Raw genomic sequence first — 13,772 nt, 5'->3', positions numbered from 1 at the left:
CCTGGGGCTGGTTCGTTCCGGGCGGTGAGACGCGAACGGTGCGAGTGCTCGGGATTGTTCTCTCCGAGGGGCTTGAAGAGGAAAGGGTTAGCCATGTCGTCCTTAATCAGAAAGGTGATCAGCACCACGAAAGCCCCAGCGGCCATTGGTCCCTACAGGTAACTCAACGTGTGGAGCGGGCTGGACCCCAGGCGTGCGGGATTGGGGGTATGGGACTGAGCCCCCCCCCCCCCCCCCCCGGGATCAGAGCTGGGGAGGACCTCGGGGTTCATCCGCGACCTCATCCAACACGCGAGGAAACCTGACCAGGGACAGGGGGCAGCGCCCCCGGAGACCCACAGTGCGTTAGGAGCACAGGAGGGGGAGCCTGCGCTCCCCGGGACTTTGTCCGGACGTGGGGGGCCTCGCTAGCAGCTAGCCAGCCAGCCAGAAAGTTACTCCGGTTGGAAGTGTCTGTTTTTGAACTTTTTTCTCTTTTTTTTTTTTTTTTAACAGCTTTGTGGAGCTAAAATTTACACCCAAAACCCATCCCTTTGTAGCCATCGCCACTAATCTCAGAACATTTTATCACCTGGAAAGGATATCCTATTCCCATTAGCAGTCACCACCCCCATTCGCCTCTTCCCTCAGCCCCTGGCACCCGCTAATCCGCTGTGGGTCTCTATAGATTTGCCTGTTCTGGACAGTTCCTGTAGTAAATGGAATCCTACAATACGGGGTCCTCGGCAACTGCCATCTTTCACTTAGCACCGGGATTTTCAACCTTTTTCCTTTCATGGCGCACAGAAACTAATTCCTAACATTCTGTGGCACACCAAGAAATATGCTTTTGCCAATCTGGCAGGGGAAAAAAAAAAAGGTATCGTTTTGATTCATTAACTCTGGACAGATGTTGCTGTGTTGGCTGTTGTCCTTTCTTTTGTTTGAGTCTAAGGGAAAAGAGGTCAGTGCCCCTGACTAAATAGTCCGGTATCAGGTGCTCTAAAAATCATGGAGCACCCTGGTTGAAAATCGCTGACTCGGCATAATGTTTGGCTCACCCTCTCTTAACTCAAAGGAGTAAACCCTATCCACAGATGCTTAGCAAACCCCTGCACATCTACCTAAGATACTTGTTTTTACAGCACCTATACAAATGCTTTGTGATGTGTATGAATTCATTTGCTCATACTTACTTCCCACTAGTGAAGTCAAATGCAAATCGTAACAAAGATCATGTCTAAGCTAAATATACATACTGGTTAGAAAGTCTGTCCTGTGTATGTTTATTTCCACTTGTCAGAAGCGTTTCTAAATAGAAAAGTCAATTCCTTTTATAAAATACTTTATTTTCTTAAAATGTCTAACCTTTAAACTTGTGGATCTTATATGCATTCTTGTAGACTTTTATTTTCCTAATATAATTTTTGTTATTTTTAATTCTTCATTAAAGTATATTCTGTAACCATTTCTCCTTTTTAAATTAGTCTATAGTATCGGTTCACTGTTAAAAGAACTACAGCTTGTAAAGTTCTGCAGCGGGAACGCTTGAACTTTGACAGACATGTACTGAGTACCCACCATCTGCCAAGCACTTCGAGGGATACAAAAATGTGTAAGAAGCAAAAAAAGAAACATTTTAATTTAGTATGTTGTGTGGCAGGCACCATTACAACCACCTTCTTCTCTGAGTCCCATCCCCATTTTACAAAAAGAAAACTGAAGCTTAACGTGAACTTGTCCAAGATCAGCCTGTGAGTGAAAGTGACAGCTTGTTTTGAACACTCCTAGCTCCCTTTTCTATACCACAGTCATGGAAAATAGCTCTTCTGTGTGGCAGAGCAGTAACTGTTACGGTAGGGTTAGAAATAAAATGCGAAGGCAGTGAGGGGTAAAGGAGGTGGGGAGTGGGGTTGGCAAAAGAGGAAAAGAAAAAAGAAAGGATGCTAACCTTTAGGAGGAAAAAGATTTAGGAAGGCCCCTCGTGGGAGGCAGTCTTTGAACTGGGTTTTGAAGGTTGGGCTTGCCATTACAATACTGTTGTATAGTTTGATTTTTAAATTATAGTTGACCCTTGAACAACATGGGTTGACCTGTGGGAGTCTACTTATGCACAGCTTTTTTTTCAGTGCTGTAAATATATTTTCCTAAGAACATTTTCTTTTCGCTGGCTTACTGTATTGTAAGAATACGGTTTATAGTTCATATACAAAGTATGTGTCAATCATCTCTAAGGCCTCTTTCGGTCAATAGTAGGCTATTAGTAGTTAAGATTTGGGGAAGTCAAAAGTTATACGTGATTTTCCGCTGTTGTGGGGGTGGGTGCCCCTATCCTCACATTGTTCAAGGGTCAACAGGAAGTCACGGAGGGCAGGCATTCCAGATAAAGGAAATGACTTGAGACATAGAGGTAGAAGAATATATGGCATAAAGATTTTTGGAGGAAGTTTTAGTAATCCAAGTACCATTTTTACTCTTTTTTTATTCATTTGCCAAATCTGTGTACCACCTATATTATAATTTACTTAATACTTTTCTTTGAGATGGCTTACTTAATTTAAAAAGGAAACTTTACAACAGTACTCTAAGTGGAAAACAACCCAATAGAAGGTAACAGTAAAAAATAAACTCGAGTAAATCAACAATGTTATTAAATTCCAGCTAGACCCTGCAGTTGGCTCAGAACCCAAGGCCTGCTCTCTCTTTGGTAAAGGGTATGTTTCTTTAACTTGATTTCTGAAAGTGATGTTGTTTCTCCATGTAATCAGAGGACTGATGTCCTAATTGCTAACACTTGTTGATGCTTACTCAGCACTAGGCACTGTTCTAAGTGCTTTGTGTGCACAGTTACTTCACAGCCTCATTTTTCAGATGAAAAAAGAGAATCGAAAAGGAATCATTTCCTTGCTGCTGTGACTCAGTGTTTATGTATGACTTACACTTGAACTTTGGGATACACTGGTTAGGAGTTAGACTTTGAATTTTTGTTTTGCTTCTTGCTAAAAATTAGCTTTTAGCCAAGTCTGGATTGTGATGGTTTCCAATGATAAACTAACGAGAATAAACTTTATTTGGTATGCAGTGAGGAGCCATCACATTTTTTTTAAGAGGAAGTAACATGATCAGATCTCTCTTCCTTTTTTAAATTTTATTTATTTTTATTTTTTTATTGATTTCAGAGAGGAAGGGAGATAGAAACATCAATGATGAGAATCACTGATTGGCTGCCTCCTGCACGTCCCCTACTGGAGGGGATCAAGCCCCCAACCCAGACATGTGCCCTTGGCCGGAATCGAACCTAGGACCCTTTAGTCCGCAGGCCAACGCTCTATCCACTGAGCCCAACGGGCTAGGGCTCTTTTTTTTTTTTTTAATACTTGTCTGGAGGTGACTGGCAGCAATGGCTGAGTTAGTTACATTGCTAATTCACCTCCACAGGTTTGTTTAGCACATCAAAATATCTTTTCTCTTGACACAGATCACATCTCTTTTAAGAAGAGAATTATAGTAACTTGAAAAGACATTAAGAATAGTTAAGGGAGTATAAAATAAAAGTAAAAACCAGTCATCTCTTTTCTTCTGCCCTGATCCTTCTCCCTCAGTCACCCAGTGGCTTTACTTCAGAGACCCTTAACAAAAACAAAGAGATTTTAGCCCCGCTGATGTGACTCAGTGGTTGAATGCCAACCCATGAGCCAGGAAGTCACAGTTCAATTCCCAGTCCAGGCACATGCCCAGATTTCCTCCTCGATCCCCAGTAGCGGGCATGCAAAAGGCAGTTGATCAATAATTCTCTCTCATCATTGATGTTTCTATCCCTCTCTCCCTCTCCCTCTCTCTGAAATCAATAAAAACAATTTTTTTTTAAAAAAGGGGTGGGGGATTATAAAGCCTGGAGCGTACACCTTCTTCCAGTATGTACTCTGTTCAAGAAAGAAAGCCTGAGAGTAATATCCCTGGTTGACTCAAAGGCGGGGGTCAACTATCTGTAAAGCTGCAAGCAAAAAAGGGAGTCATCATAAGAATACGCAAGTATGGCGAGGGAAAAGCCATCAACCAGAGCTTCATTGTGTGGGGATTTTTCAGGACATTGTGCCTCTTGTGCTTTTCTGTATCCAAAGATGATACGAGGCCACTTGAGATGGTACGAATTTTCAATATTTTATGGAGAAAAGAACATTCCAACTAGCTATTCATATCCTGATAAAGTGGATTAGACACGTTTTATAACCATTTGGGAACAAGAGTTTTTGTGCATGGAGTGCACTTTTTGAAAATTCTGGGTCCTCTCCAGGAGGAATTCAGATGTTGAACTTTCAGTCCCTGGCATTGGGGTGGATGGGGTGTTGTCACTAATTAGCTAATCAGTCAGCACATTTCAGGGATACTTCAGGTCAGAACCTTGAGAGATTGCCACACCACGTTGCTATTGCATTGCTTTCCCTTTTGCTAGCACACGATCCAAATAGTCCTAAAATGCTGAAGTGATGGTCCAGGTGGCACAGATTATGATGTGAGAATTATTACTAGCATGTTTTTGAAGAGTGTTATTACCCTTTGACCTGGATGTAGAACAATATGCTTTTACATTTTCTGGAGCTTAATGACTTGTCTACAGGTAGGATTCTTATGCCCAGTGACTCGTCAGCTATCCAGTTATGTTTGTGAACAACCTCTACTAACTCCTAAGAGATAACTCATGTAGCTCAGATCGTCTCAGAAGTCCAGGGCTTATTTTAAAGTTTCTGAGAATAAGTGAGTTCCTTTTTATGGTGGAAAAAAATATTTTAATTAATGATAATGCATATGGGCTTGAACTACATTTCAGATATGGGGAGGGTTAACCTTTTGCACTCGGATGTCGAGTGTGACTCGACACGGTTAGCATCAGTAGCAACTCTTTTTATACTCTTTGAATGTATCAATAATTTGAAATATAAAAAAATCCAAATCAATAAGTTTGTATGAAAAGAAACTCCAGTTTTTTATTCTACTGCCGAGCTTTGTAAAATCTGGGGTATTTAAAAAATTAAATCCCGAGTAGAATAAAGGAATCGAGAAAAAAGCAAGCGAGTGCAAAGGGTTAAAGGTACTTTTCAAAGGGCCGAGGGTAGCCTCGCTCTGCACAGAACAGCTAATAGAGACAGTGCTAGCTGACAGTACTGTTCAACCCGAGAAAAGCTGACACATTAACAAACTCAGTAGTTACCTATGTGTGGGTAGGGGGAAGCCAGGTGGTGGAGAAGAATTCCCAGACTTTCTAAATCCTGTTACCAAGTTTAAATTTAACCTCTTCAATTCTCCAAAACCCACACTAAAAGCCAGTGGGTCCTCCAAAAGAGATACTTCAGTGAAGGTCCAAGTAGTTAAAGCTGCCAAGTGGTTAGAGAGCAAAACATCAAGAAGTTACTATGTTCCCACTACGTGTAAGGAGTCACCCAGGCCCTGCACAGCCGGAGACATAGTAAGGCACTGCCCCTGCCTTCGAGGACTTTACAGTCAGGCACACCCCGGGAGCTCAGATAAGAACTATGCCCCTGTGCCTGGGGTAAGAAAGACTCCACCGGAGGACCTGTGGGGCTCAGAAGACAGAAAGGCTTAGTTTTGCTCAGGAAAAATGTGTGTGTGTGTGTGTGTGTGTGTGTGTGTGTGTGTGTGTGTGAGAGAGAGAGAGAGAGAAAGAGATGGTTTTCAATGTAGTTTTGTTTACAGTAGCAAAATATTGGAATCAATGTGAATAGTTAAGGTATATCCAGACAATGAAATGTGCCGCTGTCAAAAGAATGAGGAAGCAGTCTACATACAGAGTTGTCCCCCAAAATGTATACACACACTCTGAGTAATTATAAAGGCAGTGTTTATTAAAATACATTTCATTTTCAGAATTGAGCTGTCAGCTGTTAAAGTGCGTGGACATTTTGGGGGGACACCCTGTATATTTATGGAAAAATCAGGAGATACTGTGGAGTGAATAAAGCATACCAGATCTAAACGGGGAGAGAACATTTATATTCACATGTGCATGAGGAAGCTTTGGGAGAATATATAGAGAAGAGCAATGATTATCTGTAGGGCTGGGAACTGAAAAGATAGAGGATAAGGATAGAAGAGAGACTTTACACTGTGATTCTTTGTATATTTTCTGGATGTTTGAACCATGTGAATGTTCTCTTGTTCAAAAAATTATAAATTTTATATTTAAAAGTATTAAGGAAAAAAAGTTTTAGAACATTTCTCCCCCGCCCCCACACCCAAAAGAAAAATTCCCTTGAACCTATGGCCCCACACAGCCAATAGTCTAATTTCTGCTGCTATTCCTTTATCTTTTCTAGAATTTCATATAAATAGAATCAAATAATATATAGCCTTTAGTGGAATCTATCCGTGGGTGTTTTAAATTTTTGCTGTCATGAATAATGATGTTCTTAATATTCATGTAAAGTCTTTAGACATTTTTTTTTTCTTGCCTGGGAAAGAAATTGCTGGGTTGTATGTTAAAATTTTAAGAAACTGCCAAACTGTTTTCCAAAGTCTCTGTACTGTTTGCATCCCCACCAACAGAGTATGAGGGTCCCAGTAGCTGCACATCCTCACCAATACTTCCTGTCAGTCATGTCCTAGTAAGTGTGGTGGTATCTCATTGTGGTTCTGGTTTACATTTCTGTAAACAGCTAATAATGCTGGGTATCTTTCACATGCAGTACTCCCTAGCTCTTCATATGTCTTTTATCTGCTCAAATCATTTGCCCACTTTTTTTTCATACTTCACCTATTAATTAAAAGTATCCATCACTGGACCACCCTGAGTTCAAACATTTTCTCAAACTTTAACTTAAGAATCATGACTAAGCAATGGCATGGGAACAGTGCGCACTGTATGATCCCAGGTAATGTGGCTTCTGAGGATTCAGGAACGTCCTGGGAGAACCACTGCCTTGGATGGTGGCAGAGTCTTTCTATAGAAAGATTAGCTTACAGAAGCATCGCGTGCTCTTTCTAGAACAGTTAGTCCGATAGAATCTGGACATGCCTGAGATTGATCACAGGCTTTGACAGACTCCTCAAGTTCAACAGGAAACGAGAGCTCAGTGCCACTCCACGTGGGCTATGGATATATGAAAAAGAGCCCTTGAAATCCCTGGGCAGACTAAGCACACAAGCAATCAGTAAGAAGTTAGAGCTGTGGGCATATTATACACTTCAACTAACACTTACAATAGCACTCTGGAAATCTCTTTGTCTCAGAAGTCTTTGATTCCACTAGAAAATAACTCTTTAAAAATAAAAGAAAGAAAAGAACTCTTGTTTTCAAGGCCCTTTCGCTTTTCTCCTGTTAAGTGGTGAATCTGAAAAGATGAAAAGGGAGATTCCCAGGAGCCAGGAACAAACAGAAAAATTGAATCAGAGCCAAAAGAATGAGCTGAAATATAAAGTCCATGAGGATTTGAGACCTAGATACAGGCCCTAGGAGCTGGGGTTCTAAATTCCTACTTAAAAATAGAAGCCGATGTCCTGGGTGTATAAGTTTGAGGTGCTGGGAAGAGACCCCTCGACAGCCTAGGAAGAGCTACAGTGAGAAGCCGGTGAAAGAGGACTAGGAAGCTCTCCACTAGCCTGGCGAAGCAGGGAGAAAGGCTGCTGCATGTCCTTGTGTTACACTGTATGCTGAACACATCAAAGGCAGAGAGAAACCCTTAACATCAAACAGGGAGGAACAGACTACCGAGAAAGGCAAGTCTTCACTGACAGCCAACACCGCGCCAGCAATGACCAAGGCAGAGGACCATGGAGAACTCTCCAAAGTGGAAAAAACTGACCTCTAATTCTGTGCCCAGCTAAATTATATTTCAAAGGTGAGGGCAAATGGATACGTTTGGTCAAAGTCAAAAATGTTGTCGTTAAACAAGCCCCTGCTTGGGGGGGGGGGGGGGAGGGACAAAACACTAAAATCATACCTCAATAAGGAGTGTGTGCAAAAAAGAATCACGTAAGTAAATCTAAATAAGCCTGGCTGTAAAGAAACCAAAAATACACGAAGTTGGGGGCTAGGGGCTTGGGAAGAGGTTAAGTGGAAACGCGGTAGAACTAAAATCATAGAACTAACAGGAGGGGAGAGCTGAGTTGAGGTTCTAAGTCCTTGTACTACTCGGAGGAAGCTGGATAAACATGAGAATTTAAGTCAAATATGTATGTAACAATGCAAGAGTAATTACTAAATTAGAAAAAATATGTTATTGCCAAACCAGAAGTTTAAGAAATAAGAAAAAATCAATACTTCAGAAGTCAGAAAAGGGGGGATTCAAAGCATAAGACATGGAAAAGCTAAGAATAAGATAACAGAAATAACTCTTAAGTATATGAATGAACACATTATTTTAAACAGATTAAACTCTCCCAATTTAAAAAGGATGCTTAGACTAGGAGGAATCTTAGATTTAAAAGAAAATTAAAATCATTGCACAAAAATCAACATCAGTTAGAAGGGTGCTAGTGTTTCTGTTAAAGAGCTGGAGCAGTGAGCAGAATGGTTTTTAACACACCGGTGGCTGTAACAATCCCATAGACAACAAGCGTTCAGAACTCTGATTCACAAAGTTTTATGTCAGCGGCGAGTGGCATCCGAATTCCACAGCGCACTGAGGCTTGTTCTTTGGAGAATCGGTGAGTTTATCTGCGACAGAAAACAACTTTATGTTCTCCCATTTTTTTAGAGAAACTCTTAACAGGGCAGAGATTCAAATAAAGTGTGGCTCTGAAGACACTGGACAAGACTTCTTTGATCTTTGGCACAGTCTTTGGTGCTAATGCGAAAGCAGTGATTCACAGCGACCTCGGAGCGCCTTCCTTCACCAAAGCAGCAAAACCGGACGTGTTACCGGGCGCTCCAGCGGTTTTAATGACAAGCCACGTTTCACTGTTTGATCTCTATGGTCTTTCCCGGTTCCAAGATGGGTTCGCAAAACAATTCCTGGTGGCATCAGCATGCTCTGAAAGGACGAAAAGGAGAAACTAGCTTCACTAAGAAGCATCAGAATTCCATGTGGTTACATGCTGGAAGAAAACGGCGTTACTTTCACTAACAACTCCTTTAAAGCCTTGACTGGAGAGGCTACAGGAAGAAGAATGTCACCTCAAAGAGGCCTTCATTGTTCCGCTCCGGGTCACAAACCATCCAGAGTTCAGCGAGCTCCACCAAGGCCTCTCCTATCCTATCACTAATCCTTCTTACAGGATTTGTAAAAGAAGGCTTTTGTGTTGGGGGCGAGTCCAGGTTTAGGGAAGGTTCTAGCCTTTTTCAAATTAAGCCACCGTCTTAGCAAAACAGTGCCCACTGTCCAGAGACTTCCTGGCTGGGCAGGCATAGAGGCTCGTTGGCTCTGGCTTCTGTTAGCAAGAAGCTTGCCAGCGAGAAAAAGCACTGTATCCCTGCACACTCAATCTTTAGAGCAAGATCAGAGGACACACGAGTTTTGCCCTACTTTCTTTTTCTTTTCTTTTTTATTGTATTTTTAAAACATTTTTCCACTTAAACGAGACTCTGCATAAATACAGGTGGCATGGTAAATTTTTCTTAATTCTTACCCATGAAAAACTGGTATATCTCCATATGTAGCGACAATGAAAATGGAACATAAACTGCTTATACTTCATTTGCCCATGTTTTACAAGGATTTTCTCCCAGTGGCTTGTGTTTTTTTTTTGTTTGTTTGTTTGTTTGTTTGTTTTTAATATATTTTATTGATTTTTTACAGAGAGGAAGGGAGAGAGATAGAGAGTTAGAAACATCGATGAGAGAGAAACATCCATCAGCTGCCTCCTGCACACCCCCTACTGGGGATGTGCCCGCAACCAAGGTACATGCCCTTGACCGGAATCGAACCTGGGACCCTTCAGTCTGCAGGCCAACGCTCTATCCACTGAGCCAAACCGGTCAGGGCTGGCTTGTGTTTTCGTTTTCCTGATGACATTGTTCAGTAAGCAAAAGGTTTCCATTTTAATAAAGTTGATGATCAGTTCTTTGGTTTTACATTGTGTGCTTGTGTCCCAGCAAAGAGATCTTGCAGCCGTGCATTTCCTGTTTCTCTTCTCTCTCTGTTCACTGCAGCCAAGCTGTGCTAGTGGACAGGACCCTTTACATCTCAGGACAGCTGGGCATGGACCCGTCCAGTGGACAGCTGGTGCCAGGAGGGGTGAAAGAAGAAGCTAAACAAGTAGGTCCCTTTCCACATTGGACGTTTCCTTCCCTTCACTTTTTAATTTTGAGGAATATTAAAAACCCACTTGGCTGATTTGTTTTAGATAAATTACCAGATAAATGCTTTTTAAGTTACTTATTGATTTATGACAATTGCATGTCAGTAGAAAGTTAGGGGGGGGAAATAATTTTTTAAAATTGATTTTAGAAAGAGAAAGGGGGGGGGGGAGAGAGAGAAACATTTATTTGCTGTTCCACTTGTTTATGCGTTTATTCGTTGATTCTTGTATGTGCCCTGACCGGGGATCAAACCTGCAACCTTATCGTATTGAGCTACCCGGTCAGGGCAAAAGTTGGAAATTTAATGAATCATTTAACAACCAACCAATAAAACAAACATACAAACAAAAAGATTATTCCTTCCAAAGTGACTTTAAATCTGAATTATTGGCTGTTAACTAAACTTATTATGGTAATCATTTCACAATAATACCTCTATCAAATTATCATGTTATACACCTACAACTAGTACAATGTTATATGTCAATTATATTTTAATAAAACTGGGGGTGGGAGCCCCTGAATTGTTGAAATCAGATAGCACCTTGCCACTTCCATGAGGATTGGGAAATTTTTTTTAATCAGGGTCACTGACCCACATAAACAACCTCACCATCACAGAAGTAAAAGTCAGCATTTGCTAGTAAGAGGAAAATATCAAAGATTACATGCAGTATGTTTTCTAAGTAATACTGGGGAATACATTCTAATCCAATAAGTAGAATCAAATTATAATTTAATGCATTCACTGAGTCATTTGTAATATCCATAAGGATCCAGTTAAATCATTTTTTTTAAAAAAAAAAAGCTTCCTAAACTGGTCTACCTTTTTAATTTTTTAAAAATATAGTTTTATCGATTTCAGAAAGGAAAGGAGAGGGAGAGAGAATAGAAACACTAATGATGAAAGAGAATAATCATTGATGGCTGCCTCCTGCATGCCTCCCACTGGGGATGGAGCCCGCCACCCCAGGCACGTACCTCAACCTGGAATCAAACCACAGCCTCCTGGTTCATAGGTTGATGTTCAACCACTGAGCCACACTGGCTGGGCAGTTAAATAATTCTTATAAGTGAATCGCTTTTTGGCCTTCCTCCAATTGAATGATCTGCCTGAAATGGGATGAGCCATGATCTCCTTTTGTGAATAAAAAGTCGCTTCCTCAGTGCTAGAATGTGTGAAGTTCAGTAAGCTAAAACAGAAATAATTTCTGGGGTTCCTATGCTCTATCACTTTAATACCATGAGCATGAGCTAGCAGGCATTAAAACATGTTTTCTTTTAAAGTATTATTTGATTTTGAAGAGTTCTTTTCCTTTATCTCAAAAAATCAGGGAGTATTAGTAAATTATATATGTTTGGCACTCTGGCCTTTGGAAAAACATCAATTTTTCACCTTTGTCCTTAACTTACTATTTTGTCAATTCATTCTTCCTCTCTACTAGTCACATTATGACATTTGATGATTTTTTTTGTTTGTTCTTTAAAAATAATCTAAATAGGTAATACATAGATAAGGCAAAAAATTCAAAAGCTATATAAAGCATATGCAGTGAAAAGATGTATCCCATCTTATTCCCCCCTCACCCCAGTTTCCTTCATTACTGTTCCTTATCCACAGATAGTCATTGCCTACCCCAGCATAAATGTACACACACACACACACACACACACACACACACACACACACAGATGGTAACTTATTGTGCATGCTATTCTGCATCTTGGTTTTATTTCATCATGTAACTCTTTATGTTGACCTTTTCATATTAATTTAGTTGTATAGATCTAGTGTGATTTATTTTAGACTTATTTAGAGGTGGCCTAGAAAGAGTATAATTTCCTAAAAGGGGGAAATTTTTCTGCAACATTAGCTACTTAAGGAAGTATTAGCAAAAGCTGATTGATTGGATTGGAATTACAGCTTTAATGTAACATCCATGCCTTAGGCCTTCTTGCCTTGCTTCACAGGCTCTTACAAACATGGGTGAAATCCTGAAAGCTGCAGGCTGCGACTTCAGTAATGGTGAGCAACTTGATATTACTCCCATTTCTGTTTGGTATTTCTTTGCTGTTTTTGGAGAACACATGACATCCAGTAATATGTCATGCCATATCTTTGTTGCTTATTGAAATAGTTTTAATTTCAGTCCCATTTTAATCAAGATAGTCATAGAACTATACACTTTTTTTAAGTAATGTTTTGGATTAGACCAAAAAGCTAACCCTAATGACAATGTATGTATCTTCTAGTGGTCAAAACAACTGTTCTGCTGGCTGACATAAATGACTTCAGTACTGTCAATGACATCTACAAACAGTGTAAGTAATTCAGCTTTATTGCCATTTTCCATTTTAAATAGAAATGAATGCATTAGCTTCAATGAGTGTGTATAATGAATTAAGAGTGAGAGGAGATGCTAAAAAAAAAATAGTCATAGATCTTGTCCTAAAAGAACAGATAGTCTGATTGGACACATATAGTGTGCCTCCATGAAAAAATCCAAAACATTTATATTCTATTCCCTAGAATAATATACGACAGCTCTATAAATCCATTTTCCTAACGCTTAATTTTGTTACACCCTTATCAGGCTTTTTAAGCCCTGCTAATGATTTTTAACATAGATTGTATTTATTATTGCTATGATATGGTCTAGCCACCTTCTCTTTTTTGGCTCTCAGAATCATCAGCTGTTTAGTTACTTAACATTTCTATGCTTTGGTTTCCTCATATATAAAAGAGGGATAAAACCTAGTAGGGTTGTTGGAATGCTTAAATGAGTTAATACAACATGTAAACACATTAGAACAGATGCCAGTGTGTTGTAAGCACTTAGTAAATGTTATCTATCCATTAACATTGTTGTCTTAGTGGAGAAAATGGGTGTCCCTACCAACTAGTGAGATGAGACTGAGGTGTAACTTGGAAAAGCATCATTGCGTACTTGGTCCTGAAGAAATGGCTAAACCGAAGTTACAGACGCGGTGCCTGCCAGATTTGCAGTAGATGGGCAGTTGTTCCCCATTTAGATAATTATTTTATAACTTTAAAAACAACCCCCCTGCACATCAAATAAGATCAAAGTATCAGAGCACGTGAGTATTTTCACTCTCCCACCCCCCTCCCCCCCGAAAGCTAAGACACAGCATAGGACTCATATGGCAAAATATTTTACCAAACAAACATGAGTGTGAGCTTCTTTGTCTAGTGTTGCACATATCTAAGAACCAAGAAACCTGTGAAGCACTTTCCAGAGTTTAGATTAGGCAGTACTGGGTAACAATACAGTAGCTGGAAGCTAAAATGCAATTCTGTTCAATTTAGATTTCAAAAGCAATTTTCCTGCGAGAGCTGCTTACCAGGTTGCTGCTTTGCCTAGAGTAAGTACTCTGTAAGATGTCTGACGTACACAATTTTAAATTTCTACATTGCTTTCTGAAGAGAACAAACTAAGCACTGTGGTAGCAGGAAACTTCTTTAAAAGAAGAAGCAGCCCTAACCGGTTTGGCTCAGTGGATAGAGCGTCGGCCAGCG

General features: G+C 40.3%; 2 protein-coding genes across 2 annotated transcripts in view; one reads left to right on the top strand and one right to left on the bottom strand.

Moving 5' to 3' along the window:
* The first annotated feature begins 7 nt into the window (after nt 1-7).
* The window catches only part of RIDA (reactive intermediate imine deaminase A homolog), a 15,463-nt gene continuing 1,698 nt past the window's right edge, over nt 8-13,772 (top strand). The window contains exons 1-5 of the mRNA XM_008148517.3: nt 8-158; nt 10,085-10,190; nt 12,206-12,260; nt 12,488-12,556; nt 13,563-13,618. Coding sequence (XP_008146739.1) covers nt 94-158; nt 10,085-10,190; nt 12,206-12,260; nt 12,488-12,556; nt 13,563-13,618 — 351 coding nt within the window. The 5' untranslated portion in view covers nt 8-93. The remainder of the gene's footprint in view (nt 159-10,084; nt 10,191-12,205; nt 12,261-12,487; nt 12,557-13,562; nt 13,619-13,772) is intronic.
* ERICH5 (glutamate rich 5) overlaps nt 8,531-13,772 on the bottom strand; it is a 20,934-nt gene continuing 15,692 nt past the window's right edge. Inside the window, exon 3 of the mRNA XM_054708208.1 lies at nt 8,531-8,966. Within this exon, the coding sequence (XP_054564183.1) occupies nt 8,905-8,966 (62 nt within the window). The 3' untranslated portion in view covers nt 8,531-8,904. The remainder of the gene's footprint in view (nt 8,967-13,772) is intronic.

The sequence above is a fragment of the Eptesicus fuscus genome, chromosome 19 (assembly GCF_027574615.1).
Source record: "Eptesicus fuscus isolate TK198812 chromosome 19, DD_ASM_mEF_20220401, whole genome shotgun sequence".
Taxonomy (NCBI): Eukaryota; Metazoa; Chordata; class Mammalia; order Chiroptera; family Vespertilionidae; genus Eptesicus; species Eptesicus fuscus.
The sequence above is the reverse complement of the archived record's forward strand: the minus strand, read 5'-3'. Positions and strand labels throughout refer to the sequence as shown.